Source organism: Dryobates pubescens, chromosome Z (assembly GCF_014839835.1).
Source record: "Dryobates pubescens isolate bDryPub1 chromosome Z, bDryPub1.pri, whole genome shotgun sequence".
In the NCBI taxonomy this organism is placed as follows: Eukaryota; Metazoa; Chordata; class Aves; order Piciformes; family Picidae; genus Dryobates; species Dryobates pubescens.
The window spans coordinates 36,394,684-36,421,712 of NC_071657.1; the positions used below are offsets into that span (position 1 = coordinate 36,394,684).

Here is a 27,029-nt window from a genome sequence, read left to right on the forward strand (position 1 = left end):
TAAAAATTAGCATTATTTTAGAGATGCAGAATTTCAGCTTGACAGGTGGGTTTAGCAGAGTATTTGTAAACTCTGACCTTTCATTGGAGCACTGGGACTATGGCTTTTTTTTTTTTAAACAAACAAAATGCCAACCAAACCCCAAAGTAATCCACATCCTATTGTGGTGACCAAAGTGACATCAGAGTGAAAAGACCAAACTTTATTCCTGGGTAGCATTCTCTATTTCCCCCTGGGTTTTATGCCAAGTTCATTCTGCAACTGTTTACTCTCAGAAGAGACATGCAGATCTAGAGAGGCTTATTTTATGGAAGTGCACAAAATTTCATTGACAAATGCTGCTGGAATAGAAATTGATCCCCAGCCCATTTGAATAGATGAATTGTTTAGAAACATGCATAGATGACAATGCACCATGTGCTTTGTTTTCCAAAGTCTGCAGGAACTGAAAATAAAAAGGAGCACACAGCAAGAAGGTCAATAACTTATAATTCAGATAGTTAAGCTATTATGGGTTTTTTTACCATGAGGAAGGAGGTTGATATTGTGCATGCTCTGTGGGGAAGAAAAGCTTTGTCCAACTAAACCAAATCTGTTAGTCTTTTTATTCTGTCTTTGGACTAGTCTTTTTGTAGTCATGTTATTTGACAATAGTCTCTGTAACTGTCAGTTTCATACTGATTTAAGAATCAGTTATAGCTAAGCAGTAACAGCCTTATTCAGCCATCAAACCAGTTTCAGAGCAAGAAACTTGCAGAGCTATACTCATTAGTCTGACAATAAGGTCAGGGGTTCTTCATATGTTTGGGAGCAAATACCTGCTTCTCTGCCAGAGAAAACTGCAAGATTCTGAAGAGACAGATATTACAAAATCTGTGATGGCCTAAAACCTGTAGCGCTTTTTCCCCCCCATTTTCTCAAAGGCAATTAGCTATCTGATACAAAACTGAATGTGCGTGTAAGCAGAGTTCCACGTTAAGAGAAAGCATACTAATCAGGGGCACAGAAACAAAGCAATTCTAGCTGGGTCAGGACACAGGCAGACACTGGCTTAATACCTACATGTTTGCTTTAGGCAAGTTTTCTTCATAATTCTGTTACTACTATTTGGGAGATACCCCAGAAAGCTGGCATGCCAAAGAAGTGTTATTTTAAAGCATGTACTATTTTGGGGTTTGTTTCACGAAACAAAAAATTAGGCTGACACAGAATTAAGTAGCAACTTGGATTGACAATAGGTCAGACAATGCAGAGCAGCACAAGGACTTGTCCCAGCTTGTCTCTGTTATTTTAAATTTCCTTTTTGTTTGTTTGTTTAAAGACAGCTTGTTTTACCTGAAGAAGGCAAACTGAAGCAGGCAGAAAGAAAATATGGCCCAGCTTAGCAAATACATTTACTAGTTTCTCTGCTTGACACACAAATACAGCAAAACTGACTGATGAAGTCACAACCAATAGTCTGACAAGATGCAGTCACACACGTGCCTTTTTGCATTAAACCCATGTGTGACAGGTTAGGCTGTGCTTTTAAGAAAAGGACAGCTACAGAATTCTCTAGCTGAATGTTTTGGTGTAAAAAGGAGAACAAAAGGAGATAATCCTAAACAAATTTCATTGGTAGATTAGTAGAATGTAGCTTTAAGAACTTACAGTCTTCAGTCTCTTCTTTTGTTCTTGGCCAGCCTGCATGCAACTGACTTTGGGCTGAAACTGATAAGAAAACTAACTTTCTTAACAACTGCTTTGAACTAATGATTTTTCCCTTACTATCCATTTCTTTTTTTTCCCTTTTCCCCTCCTTTTTTCGTCTAGTTAGCTTGGACAAGACAGGGGGGAAAGAGGGGTGTTGAGGGGAACCCAAGGGGGTATTCTCCTTGGGAGGGTTTTTCTGTGTTACGTTCTTTCCTGTATATTTTTGTACATACTGTAAATACTGTATATTTTGTATATATTCATTGCATTTCATCCTGCTTGTAAAATACAGCTTTTCATTCACTTCTCCGACTGAGTTAGCTGTGCTTTATGTGGTGGGAGGATTAAACCTTCACACTACCACACCCATGGTGGAAAAAAGCACATTGAATATTCTCAGGTTTTTTTCCTAAACCATAGAAACAGGAAGGTGGATGGTGTTCCCATTTCTAGTCTGAACTACAAACTTGCAGATGGAAGGCTTCTCCTGACAAATGTTGCTTTTTTCTTCCACTATTTGAGCCTGTCGTTGCTACAGCAAGTCCAAACTTTGATTAGAAATTTTAAAACTGGATCATTACAGCAAACTTTCTACAACAGCAGCAGTACTCATTTTCATCTGGATAGATGGGCAAGACAAAATTAACTGCAGCTTTGCTACACCTAGCAAAGGTCCTGGCAGTATGTAGTGACATATTTGTTATGTAATCCCTAAAGAGTTCCCGGTTAAGCAAAATTAAAAGCTAAGTAATAAAGGATGGGGGAGGGTTTTTCGGGGTTCTCGTGATCTTTTTGTTTTTCTTTCTCTTTTTTTTTTTGGTAATGCAGTCACTCCATTATGCTTTCTTCTCATGCAGCGGGCCTTGCCATTTTCATCCCTTTTCCATGTAGGGAGTTGCATAGGAGCAGTACTCTAATTAGTATTTTGAAGTGCGTATCATGAAAACAGCAGCAACTTAAGGCACCCCTCCCCGCCCCCCAAAATACCCCAACCCCCAAAAATGAACAAACCAACCAATCTTCTGAGAAGCTGCAGACATAATACAGTCATGATCCTTCCTTTCACTTCCTCCTTGCTCGTGAGAGAGATTACCATTCTAAGCGCATGGAGTTAAATCTACAGAGTCCACTACAATTCAGTATTAATGAGGAGAGCAATGTAAAGTGAGGAAGTTCTACCATTTATGCGTAGCCTTTTTCCCTGCAAGACTGGCCTGTCATGACAACAACCAGGATGACAAAATTAAAATAGTTAAGTAGTGCCAGTTTGACAAAATGTTGATGTTGAAAAGGTACAAAAGTCAAGAGTAGAAAGTTATGTGACTCATTAATTCCTGTTGCAGTGAAGAAAATAAAACAGGAAGCAGCAGAATAAACTTCATGTGAAGAAAACGGTAGAACACCTGAAATCAGTGAATAGAAGAAACTGATACAGAAGGATGAAACTGAGGGTTTAGAAATACTATAGCATCCTGTTCATCTGGAAGGAAATCACAGCCTAAGGAGGATTGAAGACACTTCAGGGTCTTGGGTTCTGGTTTGTTGTTTTTTGCTGGTTTTGTTTGTTTATTTTGTTCTTTACTCACCTGTATACTTCTGCCAGACTGATACTTCAAGCTGTCATTTACTTTTAAATTCTTAAAACCAGCTTTGTGTCAGTTTCACAACAGGAAGTCACACAGGGGAATGTGTCAGCTCAGTACACAAAGGGAGTCATGGCCAATGTATGCAGCTGGCCCCTGATGCAATGGATACAATGAGAGAGAGATATGGAGAACTACTGGGAGAAGCCCTAAAAGAGACGTAAAAAAGCACTCCCACAGCACTTGCTGGCCTGTCTTTAGGCCCAGAGACCTTTTCTGCCCCTTGAGGGCACCGAAGAGTGTTGAACAAGATTCAGAAGGCATGGGCAAGACCCCAGCACATTGCAGTAATTTGCATCTCAGGAATTACCAGGCTGACAGCATACCTTTTCCCTATATTTTACTAGCTGATGAGGATTCTGCACTTGTTCAGGGTGCAAATTCCAAATCATTGCAGGTGACCACTGGCCTAGGTACTTGCCCATACTCTTCTATGCACCCTGCCACTCATCACTATCCAGCCTGGGGGCAGATTTCTGGGTGTTATTCTTGGAAAGAATTCAAGTAACCCTAAACAAGACCTGGGACACATTCAGCAGTCACAGCAACAAAGTGCATGCTGGCTCAGACACCCCAAGAATATTCAAGATTCTCAAAAGCTAAGAAAGTCTTCTCCCCTGTCTCACCTGTAAAGGAGGTGAGCCCTCCAATGAACAAGAATGCCATATCCAGAGACCAGCTTAACCCCGTTACCAGTGCTATATCACATGTCAATAATCTGGTGCAGCCATGTCATAGACCTGATCCATTTCCCCAAGATGATGAAGCATCACCAGAGGGAATACAGAAAGCACAAAGAGCACAGGATTCACATCATGAACCTACACTACTTAACTAATGTATAACATAACCGTAACAAAATGGTTTCAACAATCTTTGATAAGCTTTTTCATTATCTTAACCCATTGTGCCAAAAAGAACTGTTGTGGTCTAGGCCCAGCTGGCAGCTGAGTCTTGTGCACCTAACTACACAATGCACCTCTCATCTCCACCCTAAGGTCCCTTCCAATCTAAGCCATTCTTCCCAAGCCCTGTAACACTTTGCTCCAGCTAGCACTTCATTTTTGAAGCTGACTGCAGTGTGGTACAAGGATTAGCAGCAGGCTCAACTCAATCCATGATACACTCTTAAGAAATTTCTTGGGTGTAGACTATGATTTTTTAGATATCAGCAGTGATATTTGAGTTACATGAACAACTCATTTTGTACCTGATTTAATCTGTTTAATTCCTCACCTCATAGCTAAAAGGCTACTTCAAAGCTTGCCTTGTATACACATTCCTCTCTGTGCCTGGGGTACAGAGAAAATTACAGAAAGCCTGTGTCCACCACATGTGGAACCATTTCTCTGCTAAGGATTCATTTGACTGAGGACTGATGGAAAATACGTACAGCAGGAGTGTGCTGGGTTGAGGCAGCCCCTCTCTCTTCCCACCACGGGCAGGAATAAAAACAGACAAACGGATTGCAAAAGTGATGAAAGTTTAAATAGAAAGCAGTGAATGTTACAGAAAACCCAAAGTGCAGTGACAAAGAAAGATCCCAAAACAAACCCAGAGGCATCCCATTCCCACCTGAGGGTACACCCAAGACCCTCAGGGGTCCTTCTTCCCCTCCCTCTGATGGGCTAGTCTCAGCTGGCCAGGTCTGAGACTGCCCATCCCCCCCCCCCCCCCCCCCGTGGCCTTGGGCCTAGCCAGGCCCACAGCCAGCAGACATCTCCCCCAGTTACCGGCTGGCGGAGGAGGAAGACAAGAGAAAGTGCTGCTAGACCCCGCACTGGATCTTATAGTGGTGCAAAGAATTATGGTAGGAAATACACACAATTTCCTGTGTCCATCCCTCTGGGCTGGACTTCTGGACACAGGAAGTGAACACATCAGGGGGGCACCCAGCTCAAACTGCAACAAGGAGGAAGGACACAAGGGAGGCAGTGAAGAAAACGGTTTGCCCAGAGACTAGGCAACTTGGCATAGTGCTCATCCCAGACTTTATAGGAGACTTACAGGGTTGCCAACCCTGGCAGAGACAGTTGCTGAGCAGAGAAAATTCATGGTAGTGGAACCAGACTGCCATGGCAGGGAGAAATGGAGGCAAAAAAATTTATCTATTCAGTTCTATACAATGTTAGAGAATCCTCAAGGTCTGACATTTCCTGCTTGCTTGGCCCTGTCTTTATTCAATCATTCTGAAAATTGCAATGATGGCTACAGCTTTACAACTGCAATACTCAGGTATTCAGCTGCTCTATACTCTCTTGGCTCAACTGGGAGCATACATGCCTGCAGCTGCATTAGACAAAGGAACCCAAGAACATCTTCAGCTTGTAACTCTTGAAGAGACTGGTATGAAATTGTGGTACTGGCTACTGTCAGTCAATTCTGTACACAGCATTCTCTTACTCTCAGTTATTAAAACTACTCCTTTTGTCAAAATGCTTATTAATCCTTAAGAAAAAGGAATGTGACTCTACCATTCTCCTTACAAAACCTGGTATTTTTAGACATTTTCACAGCAAACTGAAAGCACTAAACTAGAGCACCATATGATCAACAATTCATTGCAGAACAACTACTTGGTCACCAAAAAGTTCAGTTTACCTCCGAAGATTTTGTTAAAAGTCTTTATTGAAGCATCAGACTTTTGAAAGGTACTGTAGATGTTATTGCATAGAAACTAATCCTCAATGCCTTTCACTGGGGCAAGTCTGGATAATGTAAGAAATTAAGCAGTTCACAGAAAATAGCTCAGAACAGCAGCATTAAAAATCAAACCCAAGTGAAAATGGGAGAAGAGAGTACAAGTTTTTGGAGCAGCTAAATAGACTCAACAGCAATGATGCATTAGGTGATTTTTATTGCCTTCTACAGAAAAGAAGATTCTATTGACCACAGATTTTTATCCACCGTGACAAAGTTTTGCCAGGAGAAAGACACATTTTATTTATATATCCCCAAGTAAACATAAATACAAGGTGGTTTTTTTGTTTGAAAACATTTAAGGAAAAATAACACTGTTTAGAGATCAGTATTTCTATGTACAAAACCGTAAACTGACAATAATTATGTATAAATCCTCAAAGCCCTTTTTCTCATTTGATTCTGTGATAATTTTGTATTTCTATTAATAAGTACCTATAACTTTGAAGTCAGCTTCTGTCCATTGGATTTATTAGTCTGATTGAAAAAAAACAATTATGAAGATAGAGCAATTGTGAATAAAACATTTTTCAAGGCAGTAGCCCAAACAAAGCTGCATCATACTTTAAAAGGGATGAAATATCTAGAGTAACATTACAACAGACAAACTTGTATCACGTAAAACAGAAGTCAAACAGGTATACACAATATGAAAAACTTTCTGAAAAACTTGTAAGATACTCAAACCTTTGCAATTTTTTTTTTTTCCTTTGGATTGCCCACTTGCCAGTCTGTAGGCTTGGCAGGTTAGTATTTACACAATGAAGTGTTGGCAAAAGAATCACAAGACAAAACTAACTGAATGACACCTCTTCTTAGATATATGCATCTGGTTTGGGCTGACAGCTCTACAGGGAGGGTATTTGGATAGTTGAAAGCAACTGTTGTCATTTGTGGAGTGTATTTCACACGTTCATTTACTTCAGCTTATTATTCACATTTATCTTCAGCACACTTTCCCTGATGGCCCATGGGCCTATTTCTACATTTATCTCTCCCTGGGAGAGAGGGAGGGACTGTATATCAAAAATTTTTCCTTCTGCAAAATCTTAGTTCACTGTAGGCATGGGGATTATTTATCTTGCTAGAGTTGAGAATTCTATGTATGTATCAGGCAAATAGGAACACTTTTTTAGGAACTGAAAGAAAAAGTAACACCTCTAGAAAGACAAGAGAAAAAAAATAATAGGGTCTCCTCCAACAGATGCAGGAGGAACAGAAGAAAGCTATCAGGACTTTACAAGAATACGACAAATTAAGATAGTGCTGCTACCTATCTCCTTGTGCGCACATTTCTTTAACACCTCTGGAACTGGCAACTCCACCAACCTCCCTGGGACAACTTATTCCAATGCCAAAAATTATTCAGAAGTATTTTATACTGCATGACAGTGCCTAGTCACAGAAAACAGAACTTACTAGCAACAAAGTAGTTTAGAAAACATACATATCAGTGTTGCACATATTCTTGGATTGTACTAAAATCATTCAATATAAAAGTTGTTTTCAGTTAAACTTACAAACTACACAACAGTCTTCTGCATCAAGTAAAAAGTAGTATTTTGCATACTGTTTCCTTAAAAGTCAGCATAGAAAAGCTTCCAGACTTCTGCAAGCCTCACAGTACTTTATCCTACCACACACATAAGCATGAAAACAAGAACTCCAGGTAAAGGGGTTTACAGCTGTATGTAGAGGCTACAGACCCTCGAGGGGAGTGCAGATTAGTAACACCCCACTACTCTGAAAGCATTCAGTTACATCTGTTTTCAAATAAAGATCAGTATAAGTTGTTTATGTTTCTAATAATGAAAAAAAAAGTCTACAGGGAACAGGTAAAAAGCTCAAACTGCTAGTGTAGCACAAGGATTAAACTGCTTCAGAAATTTAAAACATACATTTTTCAATAGTGCTTATTTACAAGGCTGTTATTCAAAGGTCACTGGCCTTAAATTATTTTACAAACTAATCTCCTTTTACAGGTCTTAATCCTATAAACACTGCTATTCCTGTCAACACATAGCCATATGAAAAACCATATGATCTTTTATTATCAACACTAACTTTACACTGTTTTTCTATTGAGCTGTAATGAGGAACATTGCTTGCTTGATGACTTTGTTAGCTTCAGCAAATTAAGTATGATGTATTCAATTAAAACATATCTTTAACTTACAAACCTAACATCTGGCTAAAGTAAGTTTCTATGAAACAAACACAGTGATGCAGAGCTATTATACAGAATAAATGTAAGAGTTTTTGAGGACTCAGCAAATATGACAACTAATGTCTTCCATGCTGTTCAATTTAGCTAAGAATTATGTCAAGGTCTTCAGTATCAAATATTTCCCATATATCTTACGAAAACAAGAAGCCATGGGAGAATGAGAAAGCCTCATTTAATGTTTTATAGACTTTTTTTATCAAGAACATTAGTAATTAGAAGATCTCCAAATCATGAGCATTGTCAATTTCAATACTATCTTCAGGTTCCATCTTTGCTTCATGATGCCCCTCCTGTAGATCATCCAGGGAAGCCAGAGCCTCATTTGTATCACTAGCAAAAGTCTCACGAGATGCATCATCATATTCATGCAGGTTAAGGCCTTTAATGGCTTTTTTCATTTTCTTTCCTAGAACTTGTATTCTCCTCTTTTTAGCAGCTTTTTTGTTCTCATACTCCTTCTGGTTTTCCAGATAGAATATTTCCTTGAAAGAAAACAAACATTCAAAAAGTTTGGCATATTCTTTTTACTAGTATTTCATAAAGAATCACAGAATCATAGAATCAAGAAAACACAAAGAAGTGCTTTTAAAAAAAATTACAAATACTGGTCAATAAAATTTAACTGAGATACATATTATCAATAGTAGGAAGACACATTAAACTTAAGGGTAATACTCCATCAGTGATTTTATTACATAGCTTCTCAGCAATCTCTAAATTTATTTACATTAATATCATTAAATTCTCCTTTCAATTTTGCTGATAGTTAAAAAATACCCCCAACCAAAAACCCAACAACCCCAAACAAATAAACAAAACTGAATGGGTGGCAAACCAACAAGTTGTGCTGACATGTAAGAAGGACCTCTAGAGAAAATACAGTCAAAGGTTCTGTGACAACTCGAGAAAACTCTCCTGGACACAAGATCAGAAGTTGACTCCAGGTATCAAGAGCTTTACTGTCGAACAGTTGTAACTGCCAGTAACATCTTGTCTACTGCAGAATAGGACTGTTACCAGTTCCCCCATATTTCAAGGGGGAAGAATTCAGTGTAGCAGACCTCAAAGCTGCTATGCACCTTTCTTTCCCTGGTCTTTCATTTTGAAGAAACCTACATCAACTGCGTACAGAAAACATGAATGCTTCTTCATCCCCCAAAACATGTGAATGTTGTATACATGAGGACTTCTACAATGACAGATTTAGGGATACTTTTCCCACAGGTCTGTATGACAAATGTCTCAATCAAGTTCACTGAGTGCAAACTGCTGAATCATTAAACACTATCAGCGAGACAAGAACGGGACACAGCATTACAATGGCATGGAGCAGAGGTAAAGAGCAAATTTGTGGCTTTTTTTTTTTTTAATGATGGGGGAAATGATCAAACTTGCATTTTTTTGGTGACTACTGTAAGAAATGAAAGGTTTGTGTTTTTAAAAACCCCAACATTTACAATTCATAATGATAGGTTCCTCAGTTCTCACTACAAGATGTCAGGAAGGTTTACAGTTATCTGAAGCCACAGAAGTAAAATAAACAGGTCTGTCTTTCAATAAAAATTTTTAATGAAGTGGCAAATACCAAGAAAGAACCCAAACTGTTAACTGAGCGAAGAAAATGCCATCTATCTCTAGCAATTCAGACTAGGTTCAGACTTAATGGGAAATACTGCCTGGTGCTATAGCTGGAGCTTACAGGGCAACAATACTATTCATGTACAATGATGCAGTATACGCAAATTAAGGAAAATCCAATGCTGGAACTCTGCAGTCTCATAACCTTCAACAGATTTTTGACACTGGCTATATGTAAAAAGTGTTCTCTGTGGCTAGCGTGAATGGCAATTAAATTTTTTTGTGGGCTTTTTATTTTCCCTTGTATTTTGAATTTGAAAAGATGGTTCCTATGGAAAACAGTGTTAAATTTGCCAGAATTCTGAAAAGGATACAATCACAATATTTCTAGCAGAAAACCCCCAAAATTTACTTTGTACATCTGTTTGCACTCCGGGCAATTTTACCTTGATTTGTTGTTCTGTGACGCTGGGTGTGTTCTTCAATAGGTTTAAATAAACGCCCCCTGGTGTTCTCCTCCTAGTGCCATTCTTAATAAGAAAAAAAATAATTAGTAATAGCAAGTTTAACATCTTAGTGTTCATATAAAAAAATACATCCATGACCATGCTATTTTTAAAAAATAATTATGTTCTGCTGTATTAGGTACTACATAAAACCAACCCTGGCTATATTTTGTTTGTGACTGAACTAATAAGGCAAACAAACAGCTTGCTACATTTGGATAGGTAAACCATGAGGTTACAAAAAAAATAGCTTTAGAAGAGAGTATCAAAAGTGTTCAGCTACATAATCATCTCTGGTTTGGGCAGCAAAGAAACAGAATGTGAAGAGTATTCTACTTACTCTCACAACTATCTGCAATAGTGTTGTGTGGTGGTTTGAAAGGAAAGGCTCTGCTTTCCCTCCCCCACTGAGAAAGAGACCACGGCTAAACCCAGTCGGAGAAATGAGAGTATATTTTACAAGGAAACAGATTATATGTAACACAACAAATACAGGTATTTTACAATATATACAGGAATATACAGCAAATGAACTCAACCAGAAACCAGACCCCCCACAGAGGGGGCTTCCCCCTGTGCCCCCTTCATCCCCCTACCTCCCTTCTCCCCCAAAGAGGTAGAAGACGAGAAGAAAGGGGAGTTAGTACAGCAGACAGAGGCCTACGCACAGGGAGTTAGTTCTTATCTCTTGGCAAGGAGCCCAGAAGCAGATCCAGCCGAGAGGGACAGCGAAGAAAGGAAGACTGAGAGAAAGTTCCAGCTGCGCTGGGACTAACCTCACCTCCCACAATACTTGGCCAATGAAATTCGTTTAGAATACCGAAATATTTTATAAACATTTAGCCAGTGTGCCCCTTTCTTAAAGGCACAGTGTCAAATGGCCACATGTTGTGTATCAGGTTTTGTATCTAGACCACTCCTACCATGCTTAACAGTTTTTGGTGTAACAGCGGTGGTGCAGTGTGCCATACTGAAGCATGAAACTTTTGGTTTTGAAACTTCTGTAAATTATAAGCATTGATTAACATCCTATACTTCAATTAGCACTCATAGTATATAATACTGAACGCTTACTCCAGTGCTGGTATTGTATTAAATGTGATACTTTTTGCTAAATAAAAAAAAAAAAAATTAAAAAAGATCAGAAGTTGCAAGAACAGAGATAATTTTTAAAATATGCTCTTGAGTCAGCAGATGCCACATTTGTCATCCTACAGACAACAAGCTGATTTTAAGATGAGTTACCCGCTGGAAAGTTGTTGCTTATTTTGGGGAGGATGTAGTGTTGTGCTCTTTCCTGTTTGGTTTTCTGCTTTGTTTTGGGTTTTTTTTGGTTGTTTTGGTTTCCTCCTCTCTTCTTCCAATCACTGAACTCAAAACTATATGCAAATGCCTGGAAGTACTTATTAGTTCCCTACCATTTGGGGTTTTTTTTTCTTTTGAACTTTTCCCACGTTATCATGTGACACTCATATACAAGAAGCACTGGCAGAGACCTCAGGGAACTACAGACCTGTCAGGCAGACCTCAGTCCCAGGGAAGGTCATGGAGCAGCCTTTATGCAGCATGTGCATGAGGCGCTCAGGCCCAATCAGCATGGGTTCATGGCCAGGTCCTGATCTCCTCATATGACATGGTGACCCGCTTAGTGGACGAGGGCAAGGCTGTGGATGTTGTTCAACTGGACTTTAGTAAAGTATTTGACACTTTACCATAGCATCCTCCTGGAGAAACAGTCTGCTCATGGCTTGAATGGCTAGGTGATTTGCTGAGTTAAACAAGGCTGGGCCCAAAAATTTGTGGTGAATGGAATTAACCCCAATTGGCAGCCAGTCAAAAACAGTGTCCCACACAGCTCAGTATTTGGACCAGTTGTGTTTAATTATCTTTATCAATGATCTGGATGAGTCTGGGATTGAGTGCACCCTCAGTAAGTTTGCAGACAACACCAAGTTGAGCAAACAGTGAGCATAGGAAGCTTCTGCTAAGCAGCACTGTTTAGCACCAGACTTTGTAGTCTGATAATGGTTAGATTTTACAAGTAATTACCACCTGAAATGATTCTGTAATTCAGTGATTTAATAAAACAAACAAAAAACACTGATAAATTGAAAATGTAATCATTATGTATAATATTTTTACCATAATTTGTAACTGAAATCAGTACTCAGTTTTGTTTTACCGACACACAAGCCAATGGTTCTTCAGTAAAGCTATAAGAGTCCCTTTTGAGTGTTATTCCTCAAATGTGACATTTAAAAAGCTCTCCACAGAGTATGTTGACCTCTGATGGCACTCTGATTAACTCAGTGGATAGGTTGGTGCTATTAAACAACCACTTGCCTTACTGAGGCAATATGCCAGAGGCTTCACCTTGATTCTAACTTCAAAAAAAATTTTACTCAAGCTTTGGAATGCTTCACTGTTAAGTCTGTCAAAGAAAGAACCCAAGGAGAAGCAGAGCAACAGACACAATGCTGTCACTGCACATGAGATACTAATCTTGATACAGAAAACTGGGCAATTTCCAGGTTCATTCACCTCATTATTTACTTAAATATTGTTCAAATGAATAATTAGTAATTATTACCCAAGTTTCATGGCAAGGGAAGGCCATGAAACTCTGGGAAAAACCAGTTTAACACAAAAGCTGTGTAACAGTACTATGGAAATACAAATAAAAACCTCTCTGTGTGCCCCACAAACCCACAGTATCATGTTTTTCTTACCACTATGAACAGTCCACCATTTTGTTCCACTTCAGCTGTTTCCACAAGCAGTTCAATAGCTTTTCTTTTCCCAAGTATTTTCACCACTCTGGCAATTAAATCTTTCTTTGGCTCACAAAGCCTGAAAGAGGAAAAAGGCACATTTATTGTCAGTATAACTGCTCCAGTAAAACTGATCACAGAACTTCCACAATAAGTAATTTATTCTGTGGGACAGAAAATTGGCCGTTTTGGCTAGAGAGCTGCCTCGGGACCGGGACCAGCATGCTTGAGCTGAGAGGTCTCTATTTTGGTTTCTTTTTGGAGCGGGAGCACCTCAGCAGACAAGGGAGGACCGGCAGGGTCGATCTCTTGTGTGCCTGCTCGAGATCATGACGTCAGCTGCGGGAACTGTAAAGGCGGGAGGGCTGAGCCATTCGCCAAGAGAGCCTTCTGGCTGGACTGCAAATAGCGGCACGTGCCGGGTCAGCTGACAGAGCAGGAGCCTCGCTGGTAGCTTGGGCAAAATATAGTAGTCGGGTGGAATATATATATTTAACAACAAACAATAAAATCCCCCAAACATTATCTCACCCACCTGAAAGGATCTAGCCATGGTAACAACTCGGCCAAAGGCTATTAGAAAAATGGTAGGTACCCAGACAGAGCCGGTGCACAAGCATGCAGGTATCAGGCTACTAGCTGCAGAGAATGTTGGAGCCTGGCACTTGGAATGGAGGGTGAAGGAGACAACACCTGGGTGAGGTGTGACCAGGTGAATTATCTTCTCATTCTGGTGGCTGAGCTAAAGGATGAAGTATCAAGGCTCAGAATAATAAGGGAATGCAAAAGGGAGTTAGATATGTGGGAGCAGGCTCTGCAGACCTCCCCTCTTGAGGGAGGTCCCCCCAGAAACAGAGGGGGGATGGATACAGATCCCTGTTAGGAGAAGCACGGGGAATCCATCCTGGCCCTCTCTGCCTCCCCCATTACCCTTGCACAGAAAGTATGAGGCCCTGCAGGCTGAGGGCAATGTGGATGAGATGGCAGGAGAGGAACCTTCTAAGGAGACACCTAAAGCAAATCAGTCCCAACCATCAGGACTAGTGCCATAAAGAAAAAAGAGGAGGGTAATTGTTGTTGGAGACTCTCCTGAGGGGAACAGAGGGTCCTACAAATTGTCCTGACCCATCCCACAGGGAAGTCTGCTGCCTACCTGGGGCCTGGGTAAGGGACATCACCAGGAGACTAGCAAAGCTAATCCAGCCCTCTGACTATTACCCTTTGCTGGTAATCCAAGCTGGAAGTGATGAGATTGATAAGAAGGGTACCAGGACAATCAAAAAAGAATTCAAGGCCCTCAGACAATTGATTGATGGGGCAGGAGCTCAAGTGGTGTTCTGCTCAGTTCCCTCAGTGGCAGGGGTGTACACTGAAAGGAACAGAAGAACCCATGCCATCAACAATTGGCTCGGGGGATGGTGCCAGCAGTGGAACTTTGGGTTCTTTGATCAAGGGGCAACTTTTACCGCACCTGACCTGGACCTAGATGGGGTGAATTTATCTAGAAAGGGCAAGAGGGCTCTAGCACTAGTTGGCAGGGCTCACTGGGAGGGCTTTAGACTAGGTCTGAAGAGGGTAGGTGATGAAACCAGTCTCTCTGGAGAGGAGAGAGAGAGACATAAACCAGAGTTAGATGAGAAATCAGCAGCCCAACTGAAGTGCATGCACAGCAACGCACACAGTATGGGTAACAAACAAGAGGAACTGGAAGTCTTGGTTCACCAGGAAAACCATGATGTAGTTGCCATTACAGAAACATGGTGGTATGATTCACACTATTGGAGTATTGCGTTGGGTGGTCACAAGCTCTTTAGGAGAGACAGGCGAGGGAGAAGAGGAGGAGGGGTGGCCCTGTATATTACGGAATCATTGATACCACCAAACTTGAGGTTGAGGATGAAAGGATTGAGTGCTAACAAAGCTGACATCCTGATTGGAGTCTGTTACAGACCACCCTACCAGGATGAAGAGGTTGATGAAATATTCTATAAGCAACTGAAGGCTGTCTCAATATCATCAGACCTTGTCCTTGTGGGCAAATTTAAACTGCCAGACATCTGCTGGGAACTTAACTCAGCAGAGAGGAAGCAGTCCAGAAGGTTCTCAGAGTATATGGAGGACAGCTTCTTGATGCAGCTGTTAAGTGAGCCTACCAGGGGTCAGGCCCTGCTTGACCTGCTGTTCTCAGCTATCTAGGGTGCAGCAACCATGAGATAGTGGAGTTTTCAATATGCAGGGAAATAAGGAGGAGCAATAACAGAACCCTTACTTTGGACTTCTGGAAGGCAAACCAGCTTATTTAAGCAACTAATTTGGACAGTACCCCGGTTAGCAGCCCTTAAGAACAAAGGGGTCCAGGACAGTTGGACCTCCTTCAAACAGGAGCTCTTGAAGGCACAGGAACAGGCTGTGCCCATGTGCCGAAAGATGAGCTGGTGGGGAAGGCGACCGGCCTGGATGGACAAGCAGCTCTTGAAGGAGTTAAGAGAAAAAAAAGAGGGTGGATCACTTTTGGAAAGGGGGAGAGGCAAATCATGGTATGTTTAAGGATGTTGTTAGATCATGTAGGAAAAAAATGAGATGCAAAAGCCCAGTTAGAACTCAATCTGGCCACTTCTGTGACAGACAATAAAAAGCATTTTCATAAATATATTAATGCTAAAAAAAGGGGCAAGAACCACCTCCATTCTTTATTGGACCTGGTGGGGAACATTGCATCTGAAGATGAGTCTAACTGTATCCTTTTGTTGGCACATCTTAAAATAACTGCGTAACAGAAGGCGTCTGACTACAGAGGTGAAGAACTACTTAATCTGGCTAGCTTCAATTACCTCAACGGGATGACTAAAGTTAACACTCACATTTCAGTAACAATTGTCCACATCATGAAAATTATTATCAACCAGTTTAACTTTGTTTTTCATCTCGCAGAGTTCAACAAATTATAAAGTCATCAGAAGGTAAATGTTTTCTTAACTGCTAATGGATTGAGTCACAAATTTTAAATTACTGGAAGAGATGGAAATGTTTCTCAAAGATGCAGAGAAGTTTAAGATAACCAGGGTTCCTTAGCTAGTTAAATAGACCTTCTGTTAGTTGTAGCAGCAGCCTAAACATTTAAATGTCTATCCCAGTGTTTATTGTCATCCTGCAGAGTCATCCTACATATTGCTTCAACATGCAGCTCTGTACTGCCACAGGAACTGGACAAGGTAAATGGCAAAAAATGGCATAAGATGGTCAACTCTTCAATTCCAGTTCACTGTGTGGGCCAGCATGAAAAATGTTATCAATTCAGGCACAGATGGCACAGCACAGATCAAACCACAAACCTGTGATGCATGTGACTGCAACCCTCCTGATCCAGTTCAGTGGTCCTAGTACTACAAACTATTAGAAAAAAAATGGCTTCTGTCCTATTTTGCTGAAGCTCAAAAAAAACCAAAGAAAGGATTATTACAAGCTCAAAGTTTTTAAATTCTTAATAAGAAGCCCCCAAGAACCAGTAAAGATGTTAATAGTTGTCTAATTGCTGTATTACGATATCTGGCAATACTAAGTAATCACATACAAGAAATCAGCAAGGACCATCAGTAAATCTTTAACTCTTGTTCCACATTTAACACATTTTTCTTCCCTTACACCACTGAAAAAGGATTGTAGAAGTATAACCCATATGGCTCTTAACCTTCGGAATTGGGGCATCGCTTGAGAATGCGGGACCTGCCCCTCCTCCACCTTTACTCTCTGCGGAGTGGCAGAAGCGGTGGGGGGTGAAGTGAGGGAGGGGGCAGCGGCAAGCAAATCAAAGTCAAGTCCGTTCTTGCTGCAGGGTAGGGCCAGCCGCGGCGGAGCAGGCGAGCCCGGCTCCCGATACCCAAGAAGGGCGAACGGGAACTCCAGTTCAAAAGCTGTTCTCAAGGGCCCTGGGGATGCGTTTATGGTTTTCGCTGGAGGAGCTGTTTGAATGAACGAGGGGTGGAGGCGATTTTGATTCTGTATCATGGCGGTAGAGGTGGCTGGAGCCCTGCACTTGGGCTGCAGTGGCAGCGGGACTGGCCATACGCTCGGAGCGGTGGCGGAGGGCCGAGCCATGCGCTCGGAGCGGCAACGGCGGCTTGGGCCGTCCACTCGGAGTGCTGCAAGGACTGGCCCTACTCTTTTCCCTGAATTTTTCGGACGAGTTCCGAAAATGGCGCCTAGCACCTGGCTCCACCTCCCTTCTTCTCAGCAGGTTGTGGAGCAGCCCCTCCCTCTCCCGGGGTGGGGCTGTGTACTTGGAGCTGCCACATCTGCGGTATGCGAACGCCCAGTGGGGGGGCGGTGTACCTGTGGCATGCATCTGTGTAGCCTCAGGCCGCGGCTGGAAGCGGTCAGCACTGGGCTTGGGATAGGTCCGTGCAGTGTTGAGAGAGGCTCAGCGTGCTATTTTCCTGGAGGGGTGGAGAAGCAGCAGAGCCTGATTGTTCTGACTGGCTATCCCCAGGGGTGGAAATATGCCGCTGAGTAAATACAGATGGGAATAAAGGGTTTGGTTGAGAAGTTGTGAGGCTTTTCCAGGTGACCAGGATGTCCAACGGATCCATGAAGACCTTGCACTGCAGAAGAGTGAACTCTGCATCGCGGGAGGTTCCATTAGATGAGAGGAGAAGAACTGGAATGGACTGACACTTGAGCTTGAATGAGAGACTGTTTGAGTGGACGCCCAGATCAAGATATGGACTTCGCTGGACGTGTCATCAAAAGATTTCTGATTTGATGGTGTGTTTAGGTGCAAAGATCGGTAACCCGCCTCAGGAGCACACTGCTGCCAGGACCCCCCGGATAAGCCACTAACTGCCCCTTTTGAATCCAGCAGGACCCGCGGCTGGCTCGGCATTCGACTGAGACCGGCTCCTGCTGAATCTCCGCGTGTTCGGGTTCGCCTCGGTCCCCTACGTTGCCGCGGCAGTTTAAAAGCCGCAGGCACCGCACGGCCCGTCCATTTCAGCGGTAACCCGCCTCGGGAGCACACTGCTGCCAGGACCCCCCGGATAAGCCACTAACTGCCCCTTTTGAATCCAGCAGGACCCGCGGCTGGCTCGGCATTCGACTGAGACCGGCTCCTGCTGAATCTCCGCGTGTTCGGGTTCGCCTCGGTCCCCTACGTTGCCGCGGCAGTTTAAAAGCCGCAGGCACCGCACGGCCGGTCCATTTCAGCGGTAACCCGCCTCGGGAGCACACTGCTGCCAGGACCCCCCCGGATAAGCCACTAACTGCCCCTTTTGAATCTGGCAGGACCCGCGGCTGGCTCGGCATTTGACTGAGACCGGCTCCTGCTGAATCTCCACGTGTTCGGGTTCGCCTCGGTCCCCTGCGTTGCCGCGGCAGTTTAAAAGCCGCAGGCACCGCACGGCCGGTCCATTTCAGCTGCCCTCTTGCTCAGACGCGTGCGCCACTGTGCTTTTTCTAAAACTTGCCCAGCAGGTGCCGCGGGCAGGGCTGGCCATGGTGGTAACTCGCCGCAATAATGCCTTTAAGAAATCAGTCTCGACTCAGACTGAGAGGGAATATAAGCAGGTAGGTAAGTGTCATAAGCAAGAGGTAGGTGTCCAGGCATCTGGCTGCAGACAGTGCTGGAGCCTGGCGCTTGAGATGCAAGGTACTGGGGACAACTCCTGCATAACATGTGAGCAGATTGACTATTTACTTAACTTAGTGGCCAGCCTGAAGGACGAGGTTGCTAGACTTAGAGATGTAAGAGATTGTAGAAGGGTAACAGACCTGAGTAACCAGGCTCTGCAGGCCTCCCAGGCAGAGGCTGGTTATTCAAAGAGCAGAGGGGAATGGACACAAATTCCTCTCAAAAGAAGTAAAGTTAAACCTCCTTGTCTCCCAACACCTTCCCCACTGCCCTTGGAAAACAAGTACAGGGCATTGGAGGTCGAGGGTGAGGTGATTCTGATGGAGGACATACCATCTGGGTTTTTGCCTGAGGCCAAGCAGCCCAAGGCTAAGCAGCCCAAGGCCAAGCAGCCTTCCCCTGGTATCAGGACCTGCTCCCTTAAAAAAAAGAGGAGGGTAATTGTCATTGGTGATTCTCTCCTGAGGGGAACAGAAGGCCCCATATGTTGGCCAGACCCTACACACAGGGAAGTCTGTTGCCTCCCGGGAGCTATGGTCAAGGATGTTACCAGAAGGATGCCCAGTTTGGTGCAGCCCTCTGACTACTACCCATTACTAGTTATGCAGTTAGGGAATGATGATGTTGCAACCAGAACTTCCAGGGCTATCAAGAATGACTTCAGGGCCCTGGGGGATCTCATTGAGGGGTCAGGTGCTCAAATAATTTTCTCATCTATACCCTTAGTTACAGGAGGGAATACCATAAGGAACAGGACAGCAGCCATAGTCAACAAGTGGCTTAGAGGCTGGTGTAGTCAAAAGAATTTTGGGTTTTTCGATATTGAAAAACTGTCTAATGCACCAGGTCAGCTGGCAACAGATGGAGCACATCTGTCCCAGAGGAGGGGAAAGATCAGAGTGTATGAAAATGGCCTATCCCTCAAAGGGAAAAAGATTCTAGGAAGGCAATTGGCAGGTCTCATAGATAGGGCTTTAAACTAGATTCGAAGGGGGAAGGGGCTGAAACCAGTCCCCCCAGGCAGGAGTCTGGGGGTGATAAGCTTGAGCCAGAGGTGAAACCAGCAGCCCAGCTGAAGTGCATGTACACTAATGCACGAAGCTTGGGTAACAAACAAGAGGGGCTGGAAGCCTTGCTGCAGCAGGAAAGTTATGATGTAGTTGCCATCACAGAGACGTGGTGGGACGACTCACATGACTGGAGCGCTGCAATTGATGGCTACAGGCTTTTCAGAAAAGACAGGCAAGGAAGAAGGGGTGGAGGGGTGGCCCTGTACATCAGGGAGGCACTAGATGCCATTGAGATGGAGATTAGGGATCATCAGGTTGAGTGCCTATGGGTGAGAATTAGAGGGAAGGCTAATAGGGCTGACATCCTGGTTGGAGTCTGTTATAGACCACCCAACCAGGAAGAAAAAGTTGATGAAGCATTTTTTAGGCAGCTTAAGGCTGTCTCAAGATCGCCTGACCTTGTTCTCATGGGCGACTTCAACCTGCCTGACATCTGCTGGGAACTCAACACAGCAGAGAGGAGACAGTCCAGGAGGTTCTTGGAATGCATGGAGGACAGCTTCTTATCCCAGGTGCTGAGTGAGCCTACCAGGGGTAAGGCTATGCTAGACCTCCTCTTCACCAACAGGGAAGGGCTGGTGGGTGATGTGGTGGTCGGAGGCTGTTTAGGGGCCAGCGACCACGAGATAATTGAATTTTCAGTATTCGGTCAAGCTAAGAGGGGCAGCAAGAAGACCTCCACTCTGGACTTCCGGAGGGCGGACTTCAGGTTGCTCAAGGAACTAACTCAGAAGGTTCCTTGGGAGACAGCCCTTAGAAACAAAGGGGTCCAGGAGAGCTGGGACTACTTCAAGGAGGAACTCTTGAAGGCACAGGATCAGGCTGTGCCAATGCGCCAGAAGAGGAGCCGCTGGGGCAGACGGCCAGCCTGGATGGGTGATGAGCTTCTAAAAGAACTAAGGGAAAAAAAGAGGGTGTATCATCTTTGGAAGAAAGGTGAGGCAACCCATGAAAAGTTTAAGGATGTTGCTAGGTCTTGTAGGAAGAAAATTGTAGGAAAGCAGAAAGTATCTATGGAAGGTTTCAGGACAAGAACAACAGGACATTGATACTGGAAGGATGGCTTGATGATAAAGAAGAGCTGACCGTGGTAAACAACCTGAAGTGCGAGACAGGAGGACACTTGCCTCCATGCTGGAGAAGATCAACCTGATATGGGATGAAGATAACAATGGACAGCTGCATATCAAAGGAGAAAACTCAATTAGCAGCAGTGGTGCAAGAATGTCAGGGAATTGCTTACCCTGTTTGATTTTTCCTATATAAGCTGCTTGTTCTGTACCAATAAACGATTCCTGCCTCACCAACAAGGGAGTCCGTGCATGCTTTCCGATAAAATGGCGCCCGTATCGGGAATTTCAGTGAGATCTTTCTTCAGACTCATCCTCGGATTGCACCCCCAGTGAGCCGAACGGGAGAAGTGAGCAGACGACGCGTCCATCCCCTACACTGCAGGTCAGGTACGGGGACTGCGGCCGGGGAAGAATATGGGCCAAGGAGCCACGAGATCACAGCAATTGCACCATGATGTGCTTATGCGAATTATCAAAGAGCAAGGGTATAGACTGAGCTCTCAAAAACTTACCCTTCTGTTGCTGTGGATAAATCGCAATTGCCCCTGGTATCCTGAATCAGGGACATACGAATTAACAGAGTGGAACAGGGTTGGAGAGACCCTCTCAGAAGCACAAAAATCCGGGAATGATTTTTCACCGGACATTTTAATAACGTGGCGCATACTATGGCTAGCGCTGACCACGCTAATGAGTAAATCCAACAGCACTTCACCCTCGGGGACTCTAAACACTCCCATTACCCATGCGGGCCCTCAGAAGCAGGATGAGCTTCCTACAAACAACACAACACAGGCAGAAACAAGCGGTCTGGCTGCAGGGCACACGGGGGAGGAAAGAATAGGCACTGATGACCCGTCAATGAGAGCACGGTCACAAAAGCTCCTAGTTCAACAGCGAAAGAGGCCGTTTGACGTGCCCCTTAAGAAGTCTAAGACATTGCCTGATGCAAGTGCAAAATACGCGGACAGCAGCTCTGAGTCAGACCCAGAGCTGGATGATCCTTTCGATCAGGGCTCCACCGATACGGAAAAGGAGCCAGGTTTATATCCACAGGTACCTCCGCTTAAGGCAGCTGTAGCAGCTGCAGAAGGAGCAAATCCTCAACCGGAGCAGAAGAAACAAAGAAAACCAGATGCAAAGTTAAAACCACCAACTCAAGTAACTGATGAAAAACTAATTTCTTTTGATCCCGACAGCTCCGCTACTCAAGAATCGCTCGGCAAACCAAACCAGCCACTTTTCCAACCCACAGCACCAAGTTTATCTTCCTCTCTTCCCTTAAATACCACTAATGAAGTTGTTAACTCTGTTCCCTATCCCTTTCCTTTTCCAGCAGGATTTTACCCTCAGCCTCATTCGGTTCCTATTCCCCAGCAGGCGGGGGCTTTGTCTACCCCCCCGCCACCTTATGGAGGTGTTTGTGTACCTCCTGCCGCTACTATGAGTAATATGGGGGTGAGGGGTAACGGGATGCTTTATCAAGGAGGCAATGTACAGGATGGTGTTAAAATGTCTAATGGATTGTTGATTAATGAACATGTTCCAAGTGTAGCTACACGACTGCAAATTTCAATTTCTGATGTCTTAATGGATAAAGATGATAAGGGTTTTATAAATACAGAAATGTTACAGATGTGTGCAATGCCAGGAGTGGTGGAAAACAGACCAGGAGGTGGGACTGCTCCCGTGTATCAGTCTCTGTCATATGGTATCCTAAGAGAACTGAAACATCATTTTGAATACCCCCTTTGTCTCCTAGTGGGTCAGAAGAAAGGTATTCCAACAGAAGCGATAGATGGGCTATCCACAAGGCAATTAGAAGTGATTGTGAGTTGCTGGCGAGAGCCCAAGGAGAGGGCTGAGCCCACCGCTCCCCTCTTGGTAGGACCATTAGGTGAGGGGAGTGGTGTGCCTCCCAGAGCAGCTAAGGGCTTCTCCCCTAAGTGGTGAGCGGGGGGTGAAGCGTGATCCAGCAGCTCACCAAAAATGTGTAAAAGGATCCAGGTGGAATCATTAAAAAAAAAAAAAAAAAAGAGAGAGAGAGAAAAAAAAAAAAAGAAGAAAAAAAAAGGATGTGTGTGTGGAACCTGGCAGTACCAGTTTGGTATGTTTTGAGGTTGTGTTTCTCATTTAAACTCTAATGCTGAAGATTCCTTGATGTATCGTCAGAAGGACTTGCCTTGTTACAATATAAAAGACCTCTCATGTAAAGGCATTTTAGTAGAACGTGTACTACGTAGTTCCTTTGCTACTGTGTGTACTACCCACCCATACGTATTAGGAATAGGTATTGATTGTATAATCTATAACGAATCAAGCATATATCATCTTAGTTGTAGCAATATTACTTTTAAGACTTGTATTATTGATAAAGACATTGATCAGCAGAGCATGATTACTCCCTTCCGAAGAAGGGCAGAGGTCTGGATTCCCGTGAACATGACAAGAGGATGGGAGAGTGAGAATGGATTGGACCATGTTATCAGGCTATTAGACCAGGGACTAAAAGATTCTAGAAAAAGGGCAAAAAGATTTGTGGGATGGTTAATTTTTGCTATAATATCAGCTGTGATAATATTAGCATCTGCTGCTGCTTCAGTTACAGCTCTGACAAAGGGCATACAAACTGCGGACACAGTGAGAACTTTATTAACCAATGTGACAAATGATTTGCAGATGCAGGAAGCTATAGATGAGGAAATAATGGCAAGGTTATATGCACTTGAGGCCAGTGTTGTTTGGTTAGGAGACCAACAAGCTGCCTTGCAGACCCATATGATGCTGCAGTGTGATTGGGAATATCATAAGAAGGACATGTGTGTAACATCCTTGTCTTGGAATGACTCTCAGCATGATTGGAAGTCAGTAAGATCACACTTACAAGGGGCCTTTGATAGCTCCTTGAAATATAATGTCCAAACATTGAAGCATCAGCTGGAACTGCAATTAGCAAATATACAACAGGTGCGGATTGATTCAACATGGCAAGCACTGAACAAAGAGCTTAGCTGGCTGAATCCAAAAAATTGGTTCTCAGGTCTGAATCTACGAGTGTGGGTTATAGGTGGAATCCTTGTAGTGATTGGTATTGTAATTGTAGTGTTAATGGTACTTGTAATAATAGCTTTTAGGAATACAAGGATGGTCAGGACACAAGTGATGGCTGCTGTTTTAAACAATATAAAAATGGGGAGTTGTAGGAAAGCAGAAAGTATCTATGGAAGGTTTCAGGACAAGAACAACAGGACATTGATACTGGAAGGATGGCTTGATGATAAAGAAGAGCTGACCGTGGTAAACAACCTGAAGTGCGAGACAGGAGGACACTTGCCTCCATGCTGGAGAAGATCAACCTGATATGGGATGAAGATAACAATGGACAGCTGCATATCAAAGGAGAAAATTCAATTAGCAGCAGTGGTGCAAGAATGTCAGGGAATTGCTTACCCTGTTTGATTTTTCCTATATAAGCTGCTTGTTCTGTACCAATAAACGATTCCTGCCTCACCAACAAGGGAGTCCGTGCATGCTTTCCGATAGAAAATTAGGGAGGCAAAAGCACATTTGGAGCTTAGACTGGCCTCTGCTGTGAAGGACAACAAAAAGTCCTTCTATAAATACATTAATAGCAAGAAGAAGGGCAGGGACAACCTCCACTCCTTGGTGGACACGGAGGGGAATGTTGTAACAAAGGATGAGGAGAAGGCAGAGTTACTTAATAACTTCTTTGCCTCAATTTTTTCTAGCAGGACAGAATGTCTTCCAGACAGCTGGCCTGCAGAGCTGGCAGAAGGAGTTAGGGAGCAGCATAGTCTTCCTCTGTTCCAGAATGGGGTAGTTGGTGATCTGCTTAGTCACTTGGATCCCCACAAGTCCATGGGACCAGATGGGGTCCATCCCAGGGTGCTGAGAGAGCTGGCAGATGAGCTGGCCAAGCCACTCTCCATCATTTTTCAGCAGTCCTGGCTCACTGGAGACATCCCAGACGACTGGAAGCTGGCCAACGTGGTGCCCATCCACAAGAAGGGCCGGTTGGATGAGCCAGGGAATTATAGACCTGTCAGCCTGACCTCAGTGCCAGGCAAGATTATGGAACAGGTCATCTTGAGTGCAGTCGCACAGAACTTGGAGGATGGCCAAGGGATCAGGTCCAGCCAGCATGGGTTTAGGAAGGGCAGGTCCTGCCTCACCAACCTGATCTCCTATGATCAGGTGACCCGCCTGGTGGATGCGGGGCAGGCTGTGGATGTAGTCTACCTGGACCTCAGCAAGTCCTTTGACACCGGCCCCCACAGCAAACTCCTGGCCAAACTGTCAGCCCATGGCTTGGATGGGAGCACACTGCGATGGGTTAGGAACTGGCTGGAGGGCCGAGCCCAGAGAATGGTGGTGAATGGTGCCACATCCAGCTGGCAGCCAGTCACCAGTGGTGTGCCCCAAGGATCAGTGCTGGGCCCCATGCTCTTTAACATCTTTATTGATGATCTGGATGAGGGCATCGAGTCCATCATCAGTAAATTTGCTGATGATACCAAGCTGGGGGCAGTTGATCTGCTGGAGGGTAGAGAGGCTCTGCAGAGGGACCTTGACAGGCTGGACAGATGGGCAGAGTCCAACGGCATGAGATTTAACACATCCAAGTGCCGGGTTCTGCACATTGGCCACAGCAACCCCATGCAGAGCTACAGGCTGGGGTCAGAGTGGCTGGAGAGCAGCCAGGCTGAGAGAGTCCTGGGGGTGCTGGTTGATGGTAGACTGAACATGAGCCTGCAGTGCGCCCAGGCAGCCAGGAGGGCCAGTGGCATCCTGGCCTGCATCAGGAACAGTGTGGCCAGCAGGAGCAGGGAGGTCATTCTGCCCCTGTACACTGCACTGGTTAGGTCATACCTTGAGTACTGTGTCCAGTTCTGGGCCCCTCAGTTTAGGAAGGATGTTGACTTGCTGGAGTGTGTCCAGAAAAGGGCAACAAGGTTGGTGAGGGGCTTGGAGCACAAGCCCTATGAGGAGAGATTGAGGGAGCTGGGGTTGCTTAGTCTGGAGGAGACTCAGGGGTGACCTTATTGCTCTCTACAACTACCTGAAGGGGGGTTGTAGTGAGTCGGAGGTTGGTGTCTTCTCCCAGGCAACCAGTACCAGAACAAGAGGACACAGTCTGAGGCTGCATCAGGGGAGGTTTAGGCTGGAGGTTAGGAGGAAGTTTTACACAGAGAGAGTGATTGCCCACTGGAATGGGCTGCCTGAGGAGGTGGTGGGGTCGCCGTCGCTGGGGGTGTTCAGGGCGAGGCTTGACAGGATGCTTGGTTGTATGGTTTAGTTGATTAGGTGGTGTCGGATGATAGGTTGGACGTGATGATCTCGAAGGTCTCTTCCAACCTGGTTAATTCTATTCTATTCTAAGGGGTGGTGTGTTGCAGTTTGAGCTGGGTGCCCCCTGGTGTGTTCACTTCCTGTGTCCAGAAGTCCAGCCCAGAGGGGTGGACACAGGAAATTGTGTGTATTTCCTACCATAATTCTTTGCACCACTATAAGATCCAGTGCGGAGTCTAGCACTTTCTCTTTTCTTCCTCCTCCGTCAGGCGGTAACTGGGGGAGATGTCTGCTGGCTTTGGGCCTGCTAGGCCCAAGGCCACAGGGGGATGGGCAGTCTCAGACCTGGCCAGCTGAGACTAGCCCATCAGAGGGAGGGGGAAGAAGGAGCCCTGGGGGTCTTGGGTGTACCCTCAGGTGGGAATGGGATGTCTTTGGGTTTGTTTTGGGATCTTTGTTAGTCTGCTTTTGCTTGTCTGTACATATTCACTGCTTTCTATTTAAACTTCCATCACTTTTGCAAACCGTTTGTCTTGAGTGTTTATTCCTGCCCGTGGGGGGGGAGGGGGCTGCCTCAACCCAGCACAAATAAGAACATGTGCAGTGACGTGCCATTCCTCACACCATTAGTCTGGTGCTGTTAGTGCCTCATCAAAGGAAATTATTCAGCAAATTGGTTCAGGAATGAAATCCACAAGCTGATGTATTGAAAAAAAAAACAGCAGGCTTTTGGACAGAAGGTTTGTGACTCAGTTCAGTGTACAGTAACTAAACATCAGGGCTGTAAAAAGAATTGGATGGTGCTAAATGCGCATACCGCTAAAGCTTAGTAACCT

The 27,029-nt window shown here is 44.3% G+C and overlaps 1 protein-coding gene across 1 annotated transcript in view; it reads right to left on the bottom strand.

Annotated features, from left to right (window-relative positions):
* Positions 1 to 7,905: 7,905 nt before the first annotated feature.
* Positions 7,906 to 27,029, bottom strand: part of PHAX (phosphorylated adaptor for RNA export) — a 29,214-nt gene continuing 10,090 nt past the window's right edge. The window contains exons 3-5 of the mRNA XM_054178672.1: positions 13,076 to 13,196; positions 10,287 to 10,370; positions 7,906 to 8,744 (exon numbers count right to left, since the gene is read on the bottom strand). Coding sequence (XP_054034647.1) covers positions 8,475 to 8,744; positions 10,287 to 10,370; positions 13,076 to 13,196 — 475 coding nt within the window. The 3' untranslated portion in view covers positions 7,906 to 8,474. The remainder of the gene's footprint in view (positions 8,745 to 10,286; positions 10,371 to 13,075; positions 13,197 to 27,029) is intronic.